The sequence below is a fragment of the Alosa pseudoharengus genome, unplaced genomic scaffold, assembly GCF_046254945.1.
Source record: "Alosa pseudoharengus isolate Yale_2024_CS ecotype anadromous, Long Island Sound unplaced genomic scaffold, YU_APseudo_1.1 YU_APseudo_1.1_scf_14, whole genome shotgun sequence".
Taxonomy (NCBI): Eukaryota; Metazoa; Chordata; class Actinopteri; order Clupeiformes; family Clupeidae; genus Alosa; species Alosa pseudoharengus.
The window spans coordinates 11393101-11415600 of record NW_027468609.1 but is presented as its reverse complement, the minus strand read 5'-3'; the positions used below and the strand labels follow the sequence as shown (position 1 = coordinate 11415600).

General features: G+C 46.1%; 1 protein-coding gene across 1 annotated transcript in view; it reads left to right on the top strand.

Annotated features, from left to right (window-relative positions):
- Positions 1-22500, top strand: part of igsf9a (immunoglobulin superfamily, member 9a) — a 56002-nt gene that overhangs the window by 30085 nt on the left and 3417 nt on the right. Inside the window, exons 4-19 of the mRNA XM_076283200.1 lie at positions 199-345; positions 3757-3905; positions 6892-7009; positions 8535-8676; positions 9326-9471; positions 10875-11017; positions 12370-12513; positions 12676-12792; positions 13367-13517; positions 14551-14662; positions 15273-15463; positions 15764-15981; positions 19056-19140; positions 20078-20251; positions 20774-20810; positions 21186-22500. The exon at positions 21186-22500 is cut by the window's right edge and continues 1538 nt beyond it. Of these exons, the coding sequence (XP_076139315.1) occupies positions 199-345; positions 3757-3905; positions 6892-7009; positions 8535-8676; positions 9326-9471; positions 10875-11017; positions 12370-12513; positions 12676-12792; positions 13367-13517; positions 14551-14662; positions 15273-15463; positions 15764-15981; positions 19056-19140; positions 20078-20251; positions 20774-20810; positions 21186-22500 (3389 nt within the window). The remainder of the gene's footprint in view (positions 1-198; positions 346-3756; positions 3906-6891; positions 7010-8534; positions 8677-9325; positions 9472-10874; positions 11018-12369; positions 12514-12675; positions 12793-13366; positions 13518-14550; positions 14663-15272; positions 15464-15763; positions 15982-19055; positions 19141-20077; positions 20252-20773; positions 20811-21185) is intronic.

Sequence of the window (22500 nt, the reverse complement as noted above, 5' to 3'; positions counted from 1 at the left end):
CTAGATCTCCAGGCTATGCCAACAGCAATCTACATGTTACACTTTCTTCCTCTTTTCCCCTCTGCCCCCTGGTCTCACACAACTCTATCACCTTTCTGAAAGTTTAAATCCCCTTCTGACTGACTGTCTCTTTAAAGTCCTGCTCTTGCAAGTCTGCTCCATGCCCTGACCCCCCTCTCCCCTCTCCCCTCTGCCCAGGTCGAGTGTCCCTGCTGGGGGACAGCGCTCTGAGCGTTGAGACGCTGCGCCTGGAGGACCAGGGCCGGTACGAGTGTCGCATCCTTCCTCTGGAGCAGACCAGCGAGGAGACACGCAACGGCAGCTGGACGCTCCTCTCTGTCTATGGTAAGACATCTATAGAGTCAAGAGCGTGTGTGTGTGTGTGTGTGCGTGTGTGTGTGTGCGTGTGTGTGTGCGTGTGCGTGTGCGTGTGCGTGTGCGTGTGCGTGTGCGCGTGCGCGCGCGCGTGTGTGTGTATATAGTAAGTAAGTCAACATTTGAAGTGTCTTGAATCAGGTCTAAAGGTTGACCAGAAGTAATTGTGAGTCACTTTTGTGTCTGTGATATCTTTGAGTGTCATATCTCTTATCACACACACACACACACACACACACACACACACACACCCTATAAAGACACACAACCCAGCAACAGCTCACGTGGGATCAATCAATAATACCTATCACTCTTCAACACACACACTTCACACACTTTCAGATGAACTTTCTGTCTGTCACGTACACACAGACATAAAGACTTAGGCACACACACACACACACACACACACACACACACACACACACACACATACACACACACACACACACACACACACACACACACACTTGTTCTAGCACCTGTACCTGCCCTTACTGATCTATTTCTCTGCTCTTCAGTCCCATGATCCTCTTCTCCTCATCAGTTATTAATTTCTCTCTCCTATTCCTCCTCTTCTCTCTCTCTCCTTTTTCTCCCTCTCACTCCCTTCATCTGTCTCTCTTCCCCTTCCCTTTCCTCATGTCTCTCTTTCTCATTTGTCTCTTTCTATCTCTTTCTTTCTTTCTCTCTTTCTCTGTCTCTTTCTCTGTCTCTCTCTCTCTGCTCATTCCATCTAGGGCTGTGCTCAACATATTGGTATTGCCGTACATCATGCTACCCTACTGCATGGATACGTATCAGGATGCTGAGGCTGATACATAGATATAGCACCAACAAACTAAAAGCATAAGAGACAACAGAAAGGGTGTAAATGTTTAAAGTTAATAACAGATTTGAAACAGAATTGTTACTCTTAGGATCTCTGTGGGGGCTTGAATCAGTTGTAGGGATGCTTAAGGCTTCGTTTCCACTGTTATATAGAAGTATTAAGACCAGCTGTTAGAGTAAATTCTGTTTTGGTCATGATTTAAGATCAACTTGTTTTGTATTGTGATACATATGATGGCCACTGATTGATGGGATGTATTGTATTGAGGTTGCTTGCAAGCAATACCTAGCCTTACTTCTCTCTTATTCTCTCTCTCTTTCTCTCTCTCTCTCGTTTCTATCTATCTTTCTCAATTCAATTCAATTCAATTCAAAATGCTTTATTGGCATGACAAATAAGACATTCGTGTTGCCAAAGCAGTCATACAAAGTATGGAGGGAACATGGAATAAGACAGGTGTCTATATGTGTAGACATAGACATAGGTGTACACTATATCACAGTATAACAATAACAACACAGAAACATAATATATATATATATATATATATATATATATATATATATATATATATATACATACACATATGTACATACATGTACAGATGAGCATACCTTTAAAACAGGACAATATGTATATTCTCTATAGGGATAAGAATATAAATAAATGAAACAAAATAAAATTAAGTTATGCTAGAGTCTCTCAGCTTATGACAGTGTGAAATGTATCTTGCTGCTAGAGGGGCTGAATGTCCCTCTCCTGAAAGGATAGTCAGTTTTTCATGTGTGCCCATGGCTTCAAAGTTTGGGTAATATGTTTTAAGACTAGGAAAAGATGCATCTCTTATGTCTTCATACGTATTTATCACAGTGAAGAAGAAAGTGCTCCTCTGTCTCAACCTTCCCTGTCTGGCAGTGACCACATATTCTTTCCTCTTTGGGCAGCCAGGTTTTCCTGTGCCTGCCTGTTTCCACTGTAAGATTGTGGTCACTTAGCCTGTACTTGGTCATTTGCCTCTGCTTCGTATCTCTGACAGAGGAGAGATACTCTGCCAATTTATATTCTCGATTTAGGGTCAGATAGAAATTCATTCTGCTTTGACTGGTAGTTTGATTTCTCCAATGTTCCAAATAGTGTTATTTTGCTTGTTTGATGACATTTTTGACACTAATTGCTGATTTGGAAGCAGTACTGGTCTGAGCATGTTGTATATTAGTGTTTGTTATGGAATTAGTGAGCTTCGGTACCAGTTGGCACAAGGGGCTCTTATCAGGGTTCAGTTCCTGGGTTTTTAGGGCCTCAAAATGGAGTGTATTTTTGGGACTTGATTTTAAGTGCATCCAGAATTTCAGTGCTCATTTTTGGATAGGTATTGCCAATGGGTAACTCTCTCTCTCTCTCATCCCTCTCTCTATCTCTCTTTCTCTCCCTCTCTACTGGTTCCTCTCTATCCTCTCTTTTATACGGTCTGCTCTCTCCCTCCATCTTTCTCTCTCTCCACCATCTCATCTTTCAGTCTCATTGTCTGGAGGCTCTGCAGCTTCAGGCCAACAGACACACACACACAGACACACACACACACACACACACACACACACACACACACACACACACACACACACACACACACACACACACACACACAGTGTGTAGAGAGCTGCTTCTGGGACTCTAAAGGCTTACTTAAATTTTACAATAACCCCAGACAGATCTTCTCTTTATAGCGCTCTCTCTCACTCTCTCTCTAGTCTCTTAGCATAGTACACAGAGCTGACATCCCTCTGTGTGTGTGTGTGTGTGTGTGTGTGTGTGTGTGTGTGTGTGTGTGTGTGTGTGTGTGTGTGTGTGACAGAGAGAGATAGAGCGAGAGAGTGTGTGTGTGTGATGAAGTGAAATGTCTGTTTAACATGGAACAGTTAATAGGTTCTGCTTGTTAAATAAATAATCCATTAGAAATTTGACCTTATTATATGTGTAAGAACTTCTGTTGGCCCATGTGCTGCTGTTTCCCTCTCTATTGATATTGAGATGATAATTAGTCCGCACCTGGTCATCTCACTGACACATGAGCCCTTAACATCTCACTGAGACATGAGCCCTGAACATCTCACTGAGATATGAGCCCTGAGACACCTCACTGACACATGAGCCTTGAACATCTCACTGACACATGAGCCCTGAGACATGAGTCCTGAACATCTCAGTGAGACATGAGCTCTGAGACATGAACCCTGAACATCTCACCGAGACGTAAGCCCTGAGACTTGAGCCCTGAACATCTCACTGAGACATAAGCCCTGGACACAGCAATGTTCAGTGGGATTCAAATTGCAGTCAGTTAACTGCGGCACCACCAAAAAGCAATGACCACACCAACAAACAACAGAACAAATGGACACGTGACGTACGCTCAGTCTGAGGTATCTGGGTGTGCAAGCTGTCCAGGAGGGAATGCTCCTGACTGGATGGAGGTGTGTGGTTGTAACTCGGTGGGTTTCTCGTGGCTGATGTGTTTATTGTTTTTGTTTATGTTTACCTGTGCTCTCTAGCGGCCCCTATCTTCACGGAGACTCCACCACCTGTTGTGGAGGCCCTGTTGGGGAAGCGGCTCACTCTCAGGTGTGTCGTCCGTGGCAACCCGACCCCGAGAGTCACATGGGCTAAAAATGGCGTCCTTCTCAAGCAGAACAAGACTGAGGTGAGAGGGAAATGTAGTCTCAGGACAGAGTCACTCTCATGTTTACAGACTTAAAAAAATACAAGATGGATGGTTGTTAACCACAGGAAACATAATTATGACCGCCGCTAGCGAAGCTAGCGAAGCGGTCATATAGGGATTGTCAAAGTTTTTTTTTTTTTTTTTTTTTTTTTTTTTTTTTTCCCGTCATCTACTTCCTGAAATTTTGGTCAACGATACCCGGGGCACCGAAACACCAGGGCACATGAAATTTGGTGGGTATGTAGCCCCACTAGACTTTTACGGAAAAATTTCGTTTGGTCCCCGGGGGCCACTCCCCCTCCGCGCTGGGCCCCCCGAAACCCAAAAAATGCAGTTTTTCCTCAATAACTACCTGAACCGTGGCACCGAGGATGAAGAAATTTTTATGGTATGTTGGTCTCAAGGGCCCACATCAACTTAGCCCATAATCACTCATTTGTGATTTGCACCCCCCCGGTAAAAAATGAAAATGCAATATCATTCTGCTTTAATCGCCCCTCTCTTCAGTAAAGACGTTCAGAACTGCACCAAATTTTATGTGTATGATTAACCTGACATTCTCTGGGGGTATGCCAAGTTTCGTAGAATTTCATCCATGGGGGGGTCTAAAAAATTAAGTTATGTGTACATTTAGTGACTCTACACTCATTGGCCTGTAGATGGTGGTGCACACATATACACATGCACACACACACACAGGCACCCACATACTATCGGTATTAGAACGGCCGATACATAATTACAAATTCAGTAGGATTAAAAGAAAGCCAAAATAAATATTCATCATCATGGCTGCATTTCCAGTATTCCACTAGATGGCGCATCGTTGCAGTGAGACGTAATTTTGTTGGAAGTTAATCTTAAATGGGTTGGAAAGACACTAACGTTATGCTTCCTACAAGGACAAGACTGTAGGCTACAGTAGTTTACCGCAGAGAACGTCTAAGGGTAGGATGATTTCTGCATGACATGTAATTCCCATTTCCTCTTGAAGCCGAAATAAATCTGAGAATGTTTATCGGACATGCTTGTTTTTTACTGCAGGTAGGCTACGTTAATCCTATCAATAGCAGAACGTAGGTAAAATAATGTTACCGTTAGCATGGTTGAGTGATGGAGGCCAATTTGATTATTGATGTATTTGTAGAAAACCATAAATGCGTTTATAAGCTACCAAGCAAATCGATAACAGCACTAATTGTATCTTTCGACTGTCATCTCATTTGCTTATGACCATAACCTAGGCTACTAACAGGAGCTAAGTGAGTTAGCCACAACACGTTCGCTACGTGATGGTTTTTTAATGGAAAATATATAGGCTACCTGAAAGATAACCTGTCTATGATCCCGTGATGATCTACAATCTCCATTTAAACCAGATGTTTTAGAGCGCACGTTGAGATGTATTCAGGGCAGGGCTGTACCTACACATATTTGTTGCACGTGCTACAAAAATCATTCTTTGCGATGAATGATTTAGTACCAACGTTACAAGGGTCAGATACAGTTTTGCCTATGGCTATTCCGTGAGACTGAGGCGCTTTTTGTTTGTTCGAAGTGCGTGTTTAGGGTGTGAGAGGGGAGTCGATGTGCTTTGATTCCAGCTTGGTAGTTGTAGTCTATGCGATTAAAAAACACGTGTGTGTGAAGTATCCAAACAATGATAACGCTTTCATTATGGCTGCTTTAGCCACAGACCTTGAGCTACTGTACAGTGGGTTGGGTTCCGTTTAGAAGTGTCCACTTCATTCGCCCTTTCCGTGATTCACAGCTACGTGAAATGTATTACTACTGATATGCAAAACTATTAACTTTTTCGCCAAGAGGTGGCAGCTTGATACTGTAAGGTGTAAGCCATTGGTTCCAACGGAGATTTTATTTGGGTCGCCAGCATAGCCTAGCGACAATTTGTGTTGTGTAATAGGCCTAGCATAGGGCCTACCTTATATAGCTTATAGTTTGTTAACAGTCACGGTTTTGTCATAACTCCCTCTATGCATTTTTGCATTTAGAATAGCTCTAAAACCGGGGGGCGAACACGTCGCAGGGGGGGCGCCAGTGCGTGGATATCTCAATCGCAAAATTAAACAATATTTCTATCGGGCGCCTACCATGGACTAGGCTGGGTGAAAATCAAAAGATTGCGTCAAAAGATTGAGCTTAACCATTGACCTCATGGTTGCAAAATGCAAGGGAACATGAATCAGCATATTATTTGCACAAACAATAACGGAGAGTAGCTCTTCAACTTTGCCCGTTAAAATGTGTATGAACAGTCTCGCAACGCATTTCATGAAGGCCCTTTGGACATGTCAGTTATTTGCACCACTGGGAAAAACGGCATTTTGTTTTAGACTACTGGTATTTCATTTGTGCATTGACAATAAAGCTGAATATCATTTGAACTAGATGACTAAACTTATGCATATGTAGAAGAAGAAACATTCACAAAAATCCATGACATGACCTCTCTTCTTGATAGCTGTTGAAAACTGCATGGAACTGACAGGGATTGTTTTGTTTAATAATAAATAAATAAATACATTATGCTGCTACCTTCTGCTTTTCCCAAATACAATGTAGCCTACAGGTGTACCTTTCATCAGTCCAGTTGCAATGGATGGACTGTGATGAACTGCCCTACTTGTGATTGTTTAGAGATTTTAAAGGTTTTATAACAATGTTACAGATTTTTTGGCCCAGAAACAAATCTATTCACCTTTGCAGCGCCAGTAGGCTACTTTGTGTGCGGAATGTGTGCAAACACACATTTCAAACAAGCATACACAAAAGTTTCAAGAGTGAGGAATGGAGTAGAAGATGGAGACAAATTCATTAATATGATTTATTTTCGCGGAATGGATGTGCAGGACTGAGCGGCGGTCATATTTTGTACCGCTACGCGGTACATCTAGTTTTGGTTATCCTTCCTTCTCTCTCTCTCTCCTCTCTTACACACACACAGGTGCGCAATGGGACCGTGTCGTTCCGGTCAGTGACCAGAGAGGCAGCTGGTGAGTACAGATGCGACGCCTCCAACTCAGAGGGCAACGTGAGTCATGTGACACGGCTGAGTGTCAAAGGTCAGTGTCTGGTCAGAGAACTGTTGTGTTGTGTGTGTGTCTGTGTTGCATGTTTATAATTGTGTGTGTGTGTCTGTGTGTGTGTGTGTCTGTTTGATAATATTTGTGGGTATCTAATATGTTTTTTTCATGTGTGTGTGTGTGTGTGTGTGTGTGTGTGTGTGTGTGTGTGTGTGTGTGTGTGTGTGTGTGCGTGTGTGTGTGTGTGTGTAAGAGAGGAGAGAGAGAGAGAAGGAAGTGGGCCTGTTTAGACTTTAAATAGTTTCCCATGCTTTGCTTAGCGGTATATCATGTTAATGTGTGTTTTGAGCTGTTAGCACTGCGGGTCAGATATGTGGGTGCTGGTATTTACACTGTTCACATTGTTGTTAGCGTTAGCAATATCCCCGGGCCGTGCAGCACCGCTGTAGCCATGGCAACTCAGGTTACCATAGCGCTCAGCGAAGCAGCCCCCAGCACAGTTTAGTGCCCAGGGCATGGGTTGTGTACATAAAAAAAGCTCAACAACAGCTCCATTACCGTAATTGGTTTTATATACCTCAAGTGAAATTGTAGATTGCTGTTTGTCATTCTAGGTTTAAGTGAATATTCCCCTCTAGTGGCCATTAAGTGTAACTGCCATATCACAGTGCACTATGTAACGTACAGTATGACCCTTTACTAAGAGGGTAACAGAACTTCCCTAGTTTTCTATGAAATGTTTTAATAGTGATGATGATGATACGTCAATACAATCAATAGCAAATACAGGCAGTTTTAATATAAGGGCGATTCCATGGAAAATTATGTTTGTTGTAACATCCATAACGCCAATAAAATGTGATGGTATGGTATGATGTAAATGATTACATGAAATTTGAACATTTGCTATTTTTGGCTGAAGAATGTACATGAGAAAAAATGCACAAAAAATGAATGTTATCATTCACATTATACAAATGCCAAGGCATTTCACTGGCGTTATGGATGTGACAAAAAGTAATTTTTCCGTGGAATTGCCCATAAATAATAATATATTTTTTTATTTTTTTCTCTTGCACTTTTTTTTCTCTTGTTCCCCAAAACGTTGCAACAGTAGTGTGTGTGATGAGTGTAACTGATATCTACAATCATCACTGTTAACTGGATCTGTGCTGATTGATTTTGCTCTGTGGGCTCTATTTTTACTAATTCTGGCATATTTACATGGTGTTTTTTACACAATGTTCATTAATATGCATGGTCCCTATCAAATAAACCAATAAATAAATAAAAAATTAATTTAAATGCAAGGCTAAGTGAAAAGACTGAAGTCTAAAGCTGACTGAATGACTAAAATCAAATCTAATGTAATACCATGAGCAAGATCATAAGCACAAGCATTGGTGGGGCAGCTAAAAGCTGTCACATGCCAAATGATGGCTTTAGGTAATGCCCAAGGACTTGCATGTTGCAGGTTGGGCAGCATTTAAATGAAGGCCCTGCGTCTTCAGCTTGTGTGTGATTGTAAGTAACCCTTTTATCTCTGCCCCCCCCCCCCCCCCAGGTCCCCCTGTTATCCGCATCCCTCCTAAGGACCTGGTCCTCAACATCTCCCAGGGGGCCGCGCTGCAGTGCAAGGCAGAGGCTGACCCCCCCAACATGACCTACGTGTGGCAGAAGGAGGGGGAGAACATCTACCACATCCAGTGAGGGCTCAACACACACACACACACACACACACACACACACACACACACACACACACACTCACTCTCTCTCTCTCTCTCTCTCTCTCTTTCTGTCTCTGGAGCATTCTTTGATATTTATTAACACAGGCGAAGAGGGAACGTTCCTGTTTGACCTGAAGTTTATAGTAGTTTAAAGTTTAAAGTAGCGGTACCTGTCTATTTGACCTCCACCTGAACAGCCTTCCTGAGTTTAAACTAGCAGTACCTGTACCCTTAGTCAGAAAGTCAACCATATTTGGTCTTTGATGTTTCATGTAATTAAAAAACAACAAGTGTGGAGAGCAATCCACACATCTTCAGATCTTGCAGTTAATTGAAGTGAGGTGAGCATACTGTTGACTCAACAACTTAATTTAATTTCAGAACTGACAAATGATCTACTGTGGATTGTACCAAGCCTTCCTTGCTGTTCTCTGAATATCATCTGTGAGGTGCTGAGATTAGTGGGTGGAAAGGTTTTGACGTGTTGTGAAGAGAGCTGCCACATGATGGTGCTCTTACTCCAAAACTGTCTCTTGTGTCTCCTCCTCTTGAGAGAACCTGAGTCTGTCTGAGTCTAAAATAGAACACCAAATGATGCTGACAGTTCTGCATTGTGTTCCTACAGGTCTCTGAAGTCCCGTGTGAAGGTACTGGTCGACGGAACGTTGCAGATCAGTCGCCTCACCCCAGAGGATTCTGGGAACTACACCTGCACGCCCACGAATGGGCTGCTCACTCCCCCCTCTGCCTCGGCTTCCCTGACTGTCAGACGTGAGTTTACCCATCGTCCACCCATCGTCCACTTCTAAGCGTATCCACCCCAGGATGAGGGCGCAGGGGCAGAAAAGAAGCTTGTAGGGGTAGATGGGGAAGGTGGGGGAGCAAGTAATCATTTGCACAAGTAATCATTTGTCCTCTCATGTCAGTCTACAAACATGTTTGGTCATCTTGTGTAACCATGTAAAGCAGGAAAGGATCATGATCATGAACAACAGGCAACGAGACAAAGATCAGTCTGCTCCCCCCCCCCCTCCCCACACACACACACACACACACACACACAAACACACGTGTGCACACACACACACACACACACACACACATGCACGCACGCACGCACAAACTCTCTCTCTCTCACACACACACACACACACACACACACACACACACACACACACACACACATACACACACACACACACACACACACACAGACTCTCTCTCTCACACACACACAGACTCTCTCTCTCACACACACACAGACTCTCTCTCTCTCTCACACACACACACACACAGACCCTCTCTCTCTCACACACACACACACACACACACACACACACACACACACACACACACACACACATACACACACACACACCCTCTGGCTGTAGTGTGTCCTCACCCTGTGCTGCTGGGCTCTTACTAAATCATTCACTTATTTACAGGGGGAGCCCAGCAGCCATTAATGAACATTAAGGCTAAAACAAGTAATCAATTAATTGACTAGTTGTAGACTATTAGGACTATGGCAACTATCTTGGTAATCATTAATTAGTTTGTATCATTTTTGTAAGTAAAGCACCACTTCATTTACATCCTTAAACTTCCATAATATATTCTGCTTTCTCTACTCCTCTATGCCACTAAGCATCGTGGGTGTGTGCACTAAACACGCCATTTGAGGACACATCCTTGAGATTTAGAAAACAATCATTGACATTTTCCTCACCATTCTCAGGCCTTTTATACATTAAAGAATTACTCTACTCAATTAATCGAGGAAATAATTGAAAGATTAATTGACCATGATAATGGTAATAATTGCAGGTTGCAGGCCTAATGAACATTGTCAACAGGCCTGTGAACAAGGCAGAGTGTTGATAGGTATTGACTGATCCAGTGGTCATTACAACAGGGGAAGGCCGGGGATGGGCTGTAGGGTTGCATTGATTAGATGAATTGGTGGTGGGCATGGCATTGATTGGCAGTGGGGTGGCATTGATCCTGTAATCACTAGTACTTCTCTACACAGGGAAGGTAGTGTGTGTGTGTGTGTGTGTGTGTGTGTGTGTGTGTGTGTGTGTGTGTGTGTGTGTGTGTGTGTGTTGTGAGCGGTGCTGCTGGTGAGTGAGTGAATGCTGCTGTTAATGTTTTGCTGCTGATTTCTTGTCCAGATCCTGCCCAGGTGCTCAACATGCCCAGGGAGACGTACCTGCCCACAGGTATGGGTGGCGCCATACCCTGCCCCGTCCGAGCTGAACCGCCTCTGCTCCGCGTCGACTGGACCAAGGACGGAAAGCCTTTGGACTTGGATACAGTGGGTGTCTTAAAATCACCACTCATTCGATTATCTAATAATTACTACTTCTTGACACTGTGGCCACTTCCGTTTCCAGGATAACTAGGGGAGAAAACAGACACATTGGACAACTGAAGTGAACTGCAGTGAATTAAAAACGCCCTGCGAACATGAGGCCATTTAGTCATGTCATTTCACTACGCGCAAGCTGTTCCTTTTTAAGGGCACTCACTCAGTCCAGCTGGCATCACATTCAGACTGTAACTCTTCTGCTGGTCTATCTAGCTCATCAGGATAGTTCAGTACATTATCAATGAACAAATTCAACCACGCGGTTTTGTCTCTACCGTCAAGAGGAAATGACGATGCTATCGATGTTGAGAATACACATCTAGTATGTTACTCTCATCGGTGGCATCATAGACTGTGTAGAACAGTCTATCGGTGGCATTATATTCAGTAAAAAGCAACTGATTCTTATGAGCTCAACTCTTCAGCCAGGTAGATGATCTAATTAGTGAAATCATCAGGTTTAGATAGACAAGTAGAATTAATACATGCGTAGGAGGTTTACCTTCTGAAGCCAGGTTTCCTATCTCTGATTCTACATTTCCCTGTGCACAGTCCTCAACCCTTCAACCCTTCCCATAGTGCACTTCTCTAGCCTGTTCAATCTGTCCTCCAAATTGTTGAAATTTGTTTTTCAATCAAAAAAAAAGAATCTCAAAGGGAATCAGTGGTTCCCATAGCGCCCTTCGTTCCCCTGTTCAGTGCTTCCTCTGATGCACTACTCTACCTCACTCAGTCTGTCCTGTAGATCTTCAGCAGGAGGTCTTCAGGTACTGCAGGGGGGCCATCAAAGTATTTAAGACCAAATGTTTCCTTGCACAGTTCCCTCAGGTCAAAGTATTTAAGGCCAACTGTTTCCTTGCACAGTTCCCTCAGGTCAAAGTATTTAAGGCCAACTGTTTCCTTGCAGAGTTCCCTCAGGTCAAAGTATTTAAGGCCAACTGTTTCCTTGCACAGTTCAATCAGTTTGCTGCTGACTAACCCCCCACTCCCACCCCCACCACCACAGTGCAGTTTCATTGTCCCCATTTCAGTCAAGACACCCCCCCCCCCCCCCACCACCACCACAGTGCAGTTTCATTGTCCCCATTTCAGTCAAGACACCCCCCCCCCACCACCACCACAGTGCAGTTTCATTGTCCCCGTTTCAGTCAAGACACCCCCCCCCCACCACCACCACCACCAACACTCCTAGACCCCCGCTCTGATAATTCCATCTTTCCAGTTCCTGCTATTTGTCTGTTTTTTGCTTTTCTGCTTGGCGACTCACAGGGTGCTAATAACACGTTCCCCATCTCTAGCAGTATCCGGGGTGGACGCTGACATCACAGGGCTCCGTGGTCATGGCAACGGCCAGCGAGGACGCAGCAGGTGTCTACACCTGCACGCCGTACAACGTCTATGGTACAATGGGCGAATCGGAGCCCACCAGGGTGATTCTGCAGGTCAGTCGGTTCTTCTGCTGCTCTGGTTCTGTTCACTGAAGTGAAAGGAAGTGGTGTAGGGAACATCTATCTATCTATCTATCTATCTATCTATCTACAATATCTATCTATATCTAATGATTGCAATTGGCTGACCGTTCTTTTTCTGAAACACATCTGTAGGACCCCCCCTCCTTCAAAGTGCCCCCTCGTAAGGAGTACCGCCAGGAGGTGGCGCGCATGCTGGTCATCCCATGCGAGGCCGCTGGAGACCCAGCACCTAGAGTCACCTGGAGCAAGGTGGGCACGGTCCACACCTACAACATCAACATCAAATAGTCAATAGTTAGATTACACAGATAGACAGCCAGAAAGCCCCAGCATGTCACACATGTGAAGTCATGCTTTGTGTGTGAGTGTGTGTGTCTGTGTGTGTGTGTGTGTGTGTGTGTGTCAGGGTTGTGCACAATTCGAATTGCAATTCTGCTTCCTGTTTGCTACCTCAATTGAAATGCAAGTGAAATTCAAGAATTGAATTGAAATTTAAGAGCCAGTTTCAATTCAGTTCTGGAATTTTGCACAAACCTGGTGTGTGTGTGTGTGTGTGTGTTCTCTTTCTCAGTATGTCCAACCTGTGTGCTTTTCTTTTTGTGGGGGCTGCATAGAATGGATATTCTCTGTGCTGTCGTGCTTTTGTTCAATACACAGTATAGGAGACTGCGTGTCGGTCTGTTCAGTATACAGTATAGGAGACTGTGTGTGTGTGTGTGTGTGTGTGTGTGTATACATACTGCGTGTCGGTCTGCTGCTTCTTTCGTCCAGCCCTGACCTCAGTTAACCGTCTGTCCATGCGTGTTGTTCCTCTCTTGTCCAGGTGGGGCGCTCTCCCAGCTCCCCCTTCAGCATGGCGCCAAATGGCTCTCTGGTGCTACGGTCAATCAACAAGGACCACCAGGGGGCGTGGGAGTGCTCCGTGGCCAACAGGGTGGCCACGGTCAATGTCAGCACCACCGTTCTCGTTCTGGGTGAGTGGTCAGCTGACGGAGCGATGATCACTCTTCCTCTGCAGACTTGTACTCGCATCCTGTCAGGACAGAAAACTTCGGCATGCTCACACAGTGTGTGTGTGTGTGTGTGTGTGTGTGTGTGTGTGTGTACAGTGTGTGTGTGTGTGTGTGTGTGTGTGTGTGTGTGTGTGTGTGTGTGTGTTTGTGTGTGTGTGTTTGTGTCTGTGTGTGTGTGTTTTTGTGTGTGTGTGTGTGTGTGTGTGTGTGTGTGTGTGTGTGTGTGTGTGTATGTGTGTGAGTGTGTGTGTGTGTGAGTGAGTGTGAATCATCACTGCCTGACTGCCAGATAAACCCAAGATCTCCTCTGTAGATATGCAAAATAACACTGCTGGTCTAGTGGGTGGTAGAACCATGCAGGCAGGCAGAGATGGGATTTGGTAACTGTAATGCAAGACGCCACAATCTCCCGTGAGATTCAGCGAGTTTGCTTTCAGCTCGCTGGCTTTTCATGGCTACAAAGACCTTGAGCAGTTTCCATAGCGATGCGGCGCTCAGGCGCTCCTCTGCCATGCTGGAGAGCGCACAGAGCGCACAGACCTGTAAATAAAGGTGTTATTAAAAACGGCTCTCCTCTCTCCTCTCTCTCTCTTTTCTCTCATTTCTCGCTTCTGTCCTCTTTTCCTCCTCTCATCTTTCTCCTCCTCTTCTGATCTTTCGCTCCCTTGTTGCTGTCTCCCTCTCTCTGGGTCTTTCCTCTCGCTCTCCTGTTATCTCTCTTTTCACTCTCTTTTTCTCTCGCACACTCTCACTCTCTCTCTTTTCTCTCTCTTTCTCACCCTCCCTCTCTCTTGTCTCCATCTGTCTCTCTGTCTCTGTCTCTGTCTTTCTGTATTTCTCTCCTTCTCTTTCTCCATCCTTCTCCCACTCCTCTCCCTCTCCTCTCTCTCCATCCATCCATCTCTCTCTCCCTCCTCTCTCTCTCCTTCTTTCTCTCCATCCATCTCTCTCTCTCTCCTCTCTCTCCATCCCTCCTTCTCTCTCCCTCTCTCAGGCACGAGTCCCCACGCGGTGTCCCTGCTGTCTGTCTCGGCTGGGCTCACCCATGCCAACGTGTCATGGGAGCCGGGCTTTGATGGCGGATACACACAGAAGTTCACCATCTGGTCAGTTGTGTGTGTGTGTGTGTGTGTGTGTGTGTGTGTGTGTGTGTGTGTATGTGTGTGTCTAAATCTTTCATTCTGCCATGTGTGTGTGTGTGTGTGTGTGTGTGTGTGTGTGTGTGTATGTGTGTGTCTAAATCTTTCATTCTGCCATGTGTGTGTGTGTGTGTCTCTTGTGTCCCGTGAAGCAAAGCCATTCGTCCCGCTTGGAGCCTGCTGAGCTGTAGCGTGTTATTCATGTCTTAAATGTGTGTGTGTGTGTGTGTGTGTGTGTGTGTGTGTTAGTTTGATGAAAGAAGTGCTGAAGTGTGTGTGTGTGTGTGTGTGTGTGTGTGTGTGTGTGTGTGTGTGTGTTAGTTTGATGAAAGAAGTGCTGAAGTGTGTGTGTGTGTGTGTGTGTGTGTGCCTTCCTGTGTTTGACTGTGTGTGTGACCATGTGTGAGAGTGAGGAAGAGTGAAAAAGACACTGTTGATATGGAATGAAGCAAGAGAGATGAAGGAAGCGAGAGAATGCATTCAAAAGGCAGAGAGATGAAGAGAACTAGTCGAGTGTTCCAGATCTCTCTCTCCCTCACACACACTCTCTCTCTCTCTGGTCCCCCTGCTGTTCCAGGCTGAAACGTGCGTCTTCTGAGGCCGACGTGGAGAAGCAGGAGTGGGCATCCGTGCCCGTGCCACCCTCAGCAGGCACCAGCCTGCGGGTCACTGGCCTCCTGCCAAGCACCGACTACCAGTTCAGCGTCCTGCCGCAGAACAAGATGGGCACCGGGCCCTTCAGTGACATCGCTACCGCCAGAACCCTGGGTCAGTAGCACTGCTCCCACTCTCAGACTCCCAGAGACATTTGGGACAAGCGTCTGTTTTAACGCAACAGGAGGCTGCATTTGATCACCCAGTCTTTTTTACTTGCGTTTGTACTCCAGTAGGCCTAGTTCTATTATTTTTCTGTTATGTATGGATGATAAAAGATAGCAGATAAACCAGACCGGGAATAGCATATGTATAGCAAGCATAGTGTGTGTGTGTGTGTGTGTTTGTGTCTGTGCCGCATGTGTGTGTGTTAGTAGTGACGTGAGTGACATGAATCTTTTGCTCCTCTCAAAGATCCACAACCAGTTGTAAAGGAACTGGCTCCGCCTACATTCCTGTCAGCCAATGTGACATCGGGGGGCGTGGTGATCCGCTGGAAGCCCCCTCGTGGCCAAAGCCCCCCTGTAGAGAGCTTCCTACTTCAGTCTCGTCTGGAGGGGGGCCAGTGGGCTACCCTCGTGGAGGGCATCAATGCCAACCGCACCCACATGGTGCTCCAGGACCTCAGCAAGGTAACATAAATATCCTAGCGCAGCTAGCATTTCTTTAGCAAGGTAACATAAATATCCTAGCGCAGCTAGCATTTCTTTAGCAAGGTAACATAAATATCCTAGCGCAGCTAGCATTTCTTTAGCAAGGTAACATAAATATCCTAGCGCAGCTAGCGTCTCTTCCTCAGCAAGGTAACATATCGTAACGCCTTCAATTACCACCACTTTCTTTCGAAAATTCTAAAACAATGATGTTTTTTTAATACTTAAAAATAACATTTGATAAATGAACCTTATATTTTTCAGTTGCCATAGGTGTGTAGATTTGAACCAAATCTGGTTTAGTTCTTACCGGGGCTTTTACTGCCTGAAATATCCGATTTTGTTTACCTCGCTCGGAGGTTAGTGCTGGCCTGATGGGTCGCCTATTTACGCCATTTCAATGGCACATGAACGGTTAGACCGAGAATTCTCGTCATGAAATTAAAATTCAACTGGAGCTCCAAGCGGATTTGTACACGCAGCCTTACAACACTGTTTACAGCTTTTCGAGTCACGGTGAAATGCCATTTTTGGTACATAGCTAATTTAGATACACCTATGGTGTGGGTGCTTGCATTTCTTTAGGAATCCGCCGTCTTGGTTTGTATAGAAATGGATATTAAATGACACATACACGCAAGACGGCGGAAATATGGGACTGGTGGTAATAGGGGGAGTTTCGATAAATATCCTAGCGCAGCTAGCATTTTCTCAGGATGGTAAACTAAATATCCTAGCACACTACGAACATCTCCTCAGAATGCCCCCTTCCATGCTTCTCATTTGCCCAGAAGGCAAAAGATTGCGTGGTAGTAGTATCAGTGTGTGTGTGTGTGTCTGTGTGTGTGTGTGTGTGTGTGTGTGTGTGTGTTATGGCAGTAGTCAGCCTCTGCAGGGTCCTCATGCGGTTTTGTTGAATGATTTTCACACATTGTTTTTTAAATGCCACTTCTCACTTGGCTAGAAGAAGACCCTACCCCTAAGTAGGAGCTAAAATAATTATAGAAATAATTATGTGGTCCGAGGAGCTACAATCACACCCAGTTACATGACGTGTGAATGGTTCTAGGAACTGCAAAAAGCCCTCAACTGCAAAAACACCAAATATTCAACTCTGCTCTTACCTAACTCAACTGAAAAATGGCTCAAAACCTGATGATACAATGTCTCTTATCAAAATAACAAAATAAAAGTTATTGCTAAGAATAATCTATTCAATGAAATTCCTAAGCTATCGAATGGATTGAAGTACATCTTCAAGCATACTTGAACAGGCTCATCTACAAGCTGCCCTATTGATGGGTGCTTCTATGGAAGATCAAAAACACAAAAGCAGCTCCTTCGGACTTCCATGTAAAGCACTGCTTTCTATTTGAACTCATCCACTCAGTTGTGAACTTCTTAGGACGTTAATATGAAGCTTGAGTATGAAGCTGTCCTCTCCTCTTGTCTCTCCTCTGTTTACCCTTATTGTGCTCTATTGATTAAGCTCTCTGCTGTCATCATACTTCTATTTAGAGTCACACAAGTAGCTTCGTAGGACTTTGTTCTTTTGTGCGGGTTCTCTTTTGTTCTCGTTGTGCGAGATCTCTTTTGATGGTGGTCTACTCTTTCATGGTCTCATGCTTGTACTCTATGTCCACTTTCTCTATAATTCTGTTCTTTTGCAGTTCTGAGTAATTGCTATCTGCATTTTATTGGCTCTGTACTTGTACTTTGCACAATTATATTGAATCTACTCTAATATAATATAATATAATTTACTGTATACAGCAGTCGTTCCCCCAAGAAATATACACAAGCACATCAACAAAAGGCATATACATATCCATATTGTGTAAGAACAAGTGTGTTTTCAGTCTTGATTTAAAGTATTGTATAAATAAAGTATATCTGGGAGTGGAGGAGCACCGCTAACATCACTGACTGACAGGCAGTCGACCCGAGTTCAATTCCAACCGTCTGTGTTTCTTTTGATAAAAGCATCTGCTGAATATCAGTCAAACTTAACTTAAACTTTAACTCCGTTGGATAGTGTGGAGTAATTGTATCTGCAAAGGAAGACTGTTTCACAGCTTTGGTCCTTTTGGCCTCAGAAAAGCACCCTCACCTTTGCGCTTTTCAAGGCTGCTGGGAAAAGGGCTTAAGAGTGTACCGGTGGACCGTAGCACTCAGGATGGACTGCGGGGCCGATCAGACTGCTGATAATGCCTCTTATCTCCCTGCTCTGTGATTGCTGTGTCATAATGGGTTGGTTCATGGCCATGACACTTGTTCCATATTGTGTTAGTTAATGGACCATTTTCACAGCCATTTATTGTTTTTTTTTTTTTCATTTTTGACATGAAATATATGGCAGGCCAGGGTGTTACTAGTGGCACTAATTAAGGTTCTGATTCTGATACACTTCAATTGAACAGAGACTTCATTATAATAAAATAATACAATTATAATAAAATAATAATACAAATATAACATTAGTAATGCCTGTGCTTGCCCTACTATTTCATATCAAAATGGCTGCTTCAAAAGGCCTTCTCACATCTCAAAACATCTTTCTACATGTTAAGATAATGTCCTCTCCTTCACAATGTCTCCATCAATAGATGTGTTTTATAATATCTAATGGCCATGTCTCCTATTTGATAATGTCTCCTATTTGATAATGTTTCCTGTTTGATAATGTCCCCTCTGATACGTATGTCTCCTGTTTGATAATGTCCCCTCTGATACGTATGTCTCTTGTTTGATAATGTGCCTCTGATAAGTATGTCTCCTGTTTGATAATGTCCCCTCTGATATGTATGTCTCCTGTTTGATAATGTCCCCTCTGATACGTATGTCTCTTGTTTGATAATGTCCCCCTGATACGTATGTCTCCTGTTTGATAATGTCCCTCTGATACGTATGTCTTCTGTTTGATAATGTCCCCTCTGATACGTATGTCTCTTGTTTGATAATGTCCCCTCTCTCTTGTTTGATAATGGCTGTTCTGATGGTCATACGTATGTCTCCTGTTTGACATTGTCCCACTGCTGGTCTTTTCTCCTCAGGACCGTGTTTATGAGCTGCGGCTGCTGTCTCAGCGTGGGGACGAGCGCAGTGGTCCCAGCGCCTCCAGGAACATCTCTACTGCAGGTCAGTAGGAACAACTCCACCGTAGGTCAGAAGGCTACTCTCTGAGTCAGCTTGCAGGTCAGTAGGCCCTCTCTGAGTCAGCTCGTAGGTCAGTAGGCTACTCTCTGAGTCAGCTCGTAGGTTAGTAGGCCAATCTCTGAGTCAGCTTGCAGGTCAGTAGGCCACTCTCTGAGTCAGCTCGTAGGTCAGTAGGCTACTCTCTGAGCAAGCCATGTGTCATCTCAGATATACACAGGAGAGGTGATAAATTCCTTACACTATAGGTAGAGGATTTTTTACAAAGTGGCCAGTCAACAACCAAACCTATTTACCCTCTAAAACAAAATCAAAAACAAAATGACCAAAAGCAGTGTTTGTGGGCCAAAGAACATCACATAATCAACACTGATGGAACTCCATTAGTGGCCCTCAGGGGCCCGAGGCCATTTAGCCTTTGGGTTCTGCCCACTAGCGGTGGTTGAAGCGTTCTATCTACACACCTGTGTTGACTTGAGATGGTGCTCTCACACACTCACTCACACACACATTCTCTCACACACTCACTCACACACTCACTCACACATTCTCTCACACACTTACTCACACACTCACTCACTCAGACACTCCCTCACACACTCACTTACACACTCACTCAGACACTCACTCACACACTCTCTCACACATTCCCTCACACACTCACTCAGACACTCCCTCACACACTCTCTCACACACTCACACACACACTCTCTCACACACTCACTCACACACTCTCTCACTCACACACACTTAACTCACACATTCACTCAGACACTCCCTCACACTCTCACACACACTCACTCACACACTCTTTCACACACTCTTTCACACACTCTCTCTTTCACACAATTCTTCACACACTCACTCAGGCACTCCCTCACATACTCTCACACACTCACTCACACACTGTGTTGGTCCACAGGGCTGGAGGCCTCTGTGTCCCCTGCCAGTCGTGGCATGCAGCAGGTGGTCGCTGAGCCGCTATTGGCTGGCCTGGTGGGCGGTCTGGGCCTGCTGTGTGTGGCTCTGCTGCTGACCATCGGCACGGCGTGTGTGTACCGCCGTCGCAACGCCCGCCGCAAGAGGAGGAGGGATGGTAAAGACGCACTAAGTGACTAGAGTAGAGCATAAATGCAGTCACTTACTCATTCACACACACACACACACACACACACACACACACACACACACACACACTCTAAGTCATTCATTTAGTCCCATTCTACCATTCTACTCCCTCAGTACCTCACTAATAGAATCACTCTCTCTCTAAGCTACTCATTTAGTCCCAGTCTAATCACACACACACACACACACACACACACACACACACACACACACACACACATTCTAAGTCACTCATTTAGTCCCATTCTAATTGTGTCCATTATAGATGTGAATATTCCGTTGCCTTTTCATGTCCCTTCTGTCCAATATCTTTCATTTCCCCCCTTCTGTTCCATGTCTGTAATGTGCTTCCTTTTGTTCTGTGTCTAACGTGGTTCCTATTGTTCTGTGTGTTTGATGCGGCTCCCTTCTGTTCTTCTGAGTCTTTGACATTGTTCCTTTTTATTCCTTGTCATCCACGTGTGTGTGTGTGTGTGTGTGTGTGATCCAGATCTCACACCTGCTCTCCTGGCCAGCCCATCTACAATGTGAGTGTCCCTCTCATTCTCCCCAGCGTCTCCTGACCATGCGTGACTCATATCATATCAGCCCACTCATGATGCAGACGTATCACCTCTTTTTTCTCTCTCCCCATGTCTATCTTTCCGTTTGTGTGTGTGTGTGTGTGTGTGTGTGTGTGTGTGGGTGTGTGTGTCTGTATATCTGTATGTGTGTGTGTGTGGGCATGCGTGTGTGTGTCTGTATGTCTGTGTGTGTGTGTGTGTCTGTGTGTATGTGTGCATGCATGTGTGTGTCTGTGTCTGTATGTCTGTGTGTGTGTGTGTGTCTGTGTGTCTGTGTGTGTGTGTGTGTGTGTGTGTGTGTGTGTGTGTGTGTGTCTGTGTGTGTGTTTCTCTTTTTAGAGCGAGTGCGGCTGGTGGCAGTCCAGACAGTGTGCTGAAGCACCAACTCCTTCCTCCCCACTCCCACTCTTCCTCCTCCTCCACATCCTCCTCCCCCTGCGACCCCGCCTCCTTGGAGCGCTCCAGCCAGGCCGACTACCGAAGCCCCCAGCAGGGGTCTCGCTCCTCCACCTCCAGAGCACTCCCTCCCCTCCCCGAGAGCACCTTCAACGGGGGCGGCGGCCCCCTCTGGCCCCTCTCTCCCCTGGAGCTCATCTCCCGCGGGCCGGACGGACGCTTCTCTCTGGACCCAAGCGCTCTGGAGACTCTCGAGGAGACCCCCTTCTCCCGGACGCCCGTCCGGAGGAGCCTGCAGGCGGACTTCTCCCGATGCCCCTCTACGGCCCGAGGAGGCCCCCAGAGGTCCCACTCCCTGCGCTCGAATCGGGAGGAGCGGCGGGACAGACAGAGGGAGATGGACAGAGACGGGGATGCTCCGTTCGTGCTGTCCGTCGATGTCCCCGCCGCCAGCTACTGCCGCGGACGCGTCATGGCCAAGCACCTCTCCCTGCAGGGCGACTACCTCCTGGGACGCCACGGCGACCTCGACCTCAACCTCGTCCCCCAGCTTCCGGAATGTTCCAGCCTGCTCTCGGAGGGCAGCAACGCATCGGACGCGTACTCTGACCCTTCCTCGGAGCCTCCGAGGCATCAGGGCACCAGCTCTGGATACGCGACCCTCAAGCGCAGCGGTGGTGCTGACACCAGCGGTACCGGCGCCGTCGCTCCCGGTTCCGGTCCCGGTTCTGGCAGCCTGCTGGTACTCCAGATGGAGCACGAGCGCGAGAGGGGCAACCTGAGCCGCTGCTTGACGCTGGCGCGCGAGAGGGAGGCCCTGGAGCGCGAGCTGAGGAAGTACGCCTCCGACAGGCACTCCCTCGCCGTCAGAGACCCCCACCAGGAGGACCCGGAGCTGGTGTGGAAGACGCGCGAGGGAGCCTCTCCCAGCAGTGGCCTCCACTCCAGCAGGGGGCGCTACTCGCCGGGGACCTCTGGCCGAGGGAGCACGCGGCCCTCCTCCAGCATCCTGTGGGAGACCAGCCCTCTGTCCTCTCCCACGCGGCTGGTCCCGGTCCAAACGCACGGAGCGGACGAGGACTGGTCGAGGCCGGACGGCGAGCGAGCCAAGCGTTCTCCGCTCTGCGAGTCAGAAGCTGACTTGACCCCACGAGAGCAGCACAGGAGGGGCGTCCAGCAGGGGTCGGAGCTGCGCCGCACGTGCGTCTCCCCGAAGAGGCTCTCGGTGGCCGGCTCGCAGAGCCGAGGCTATCAGGAG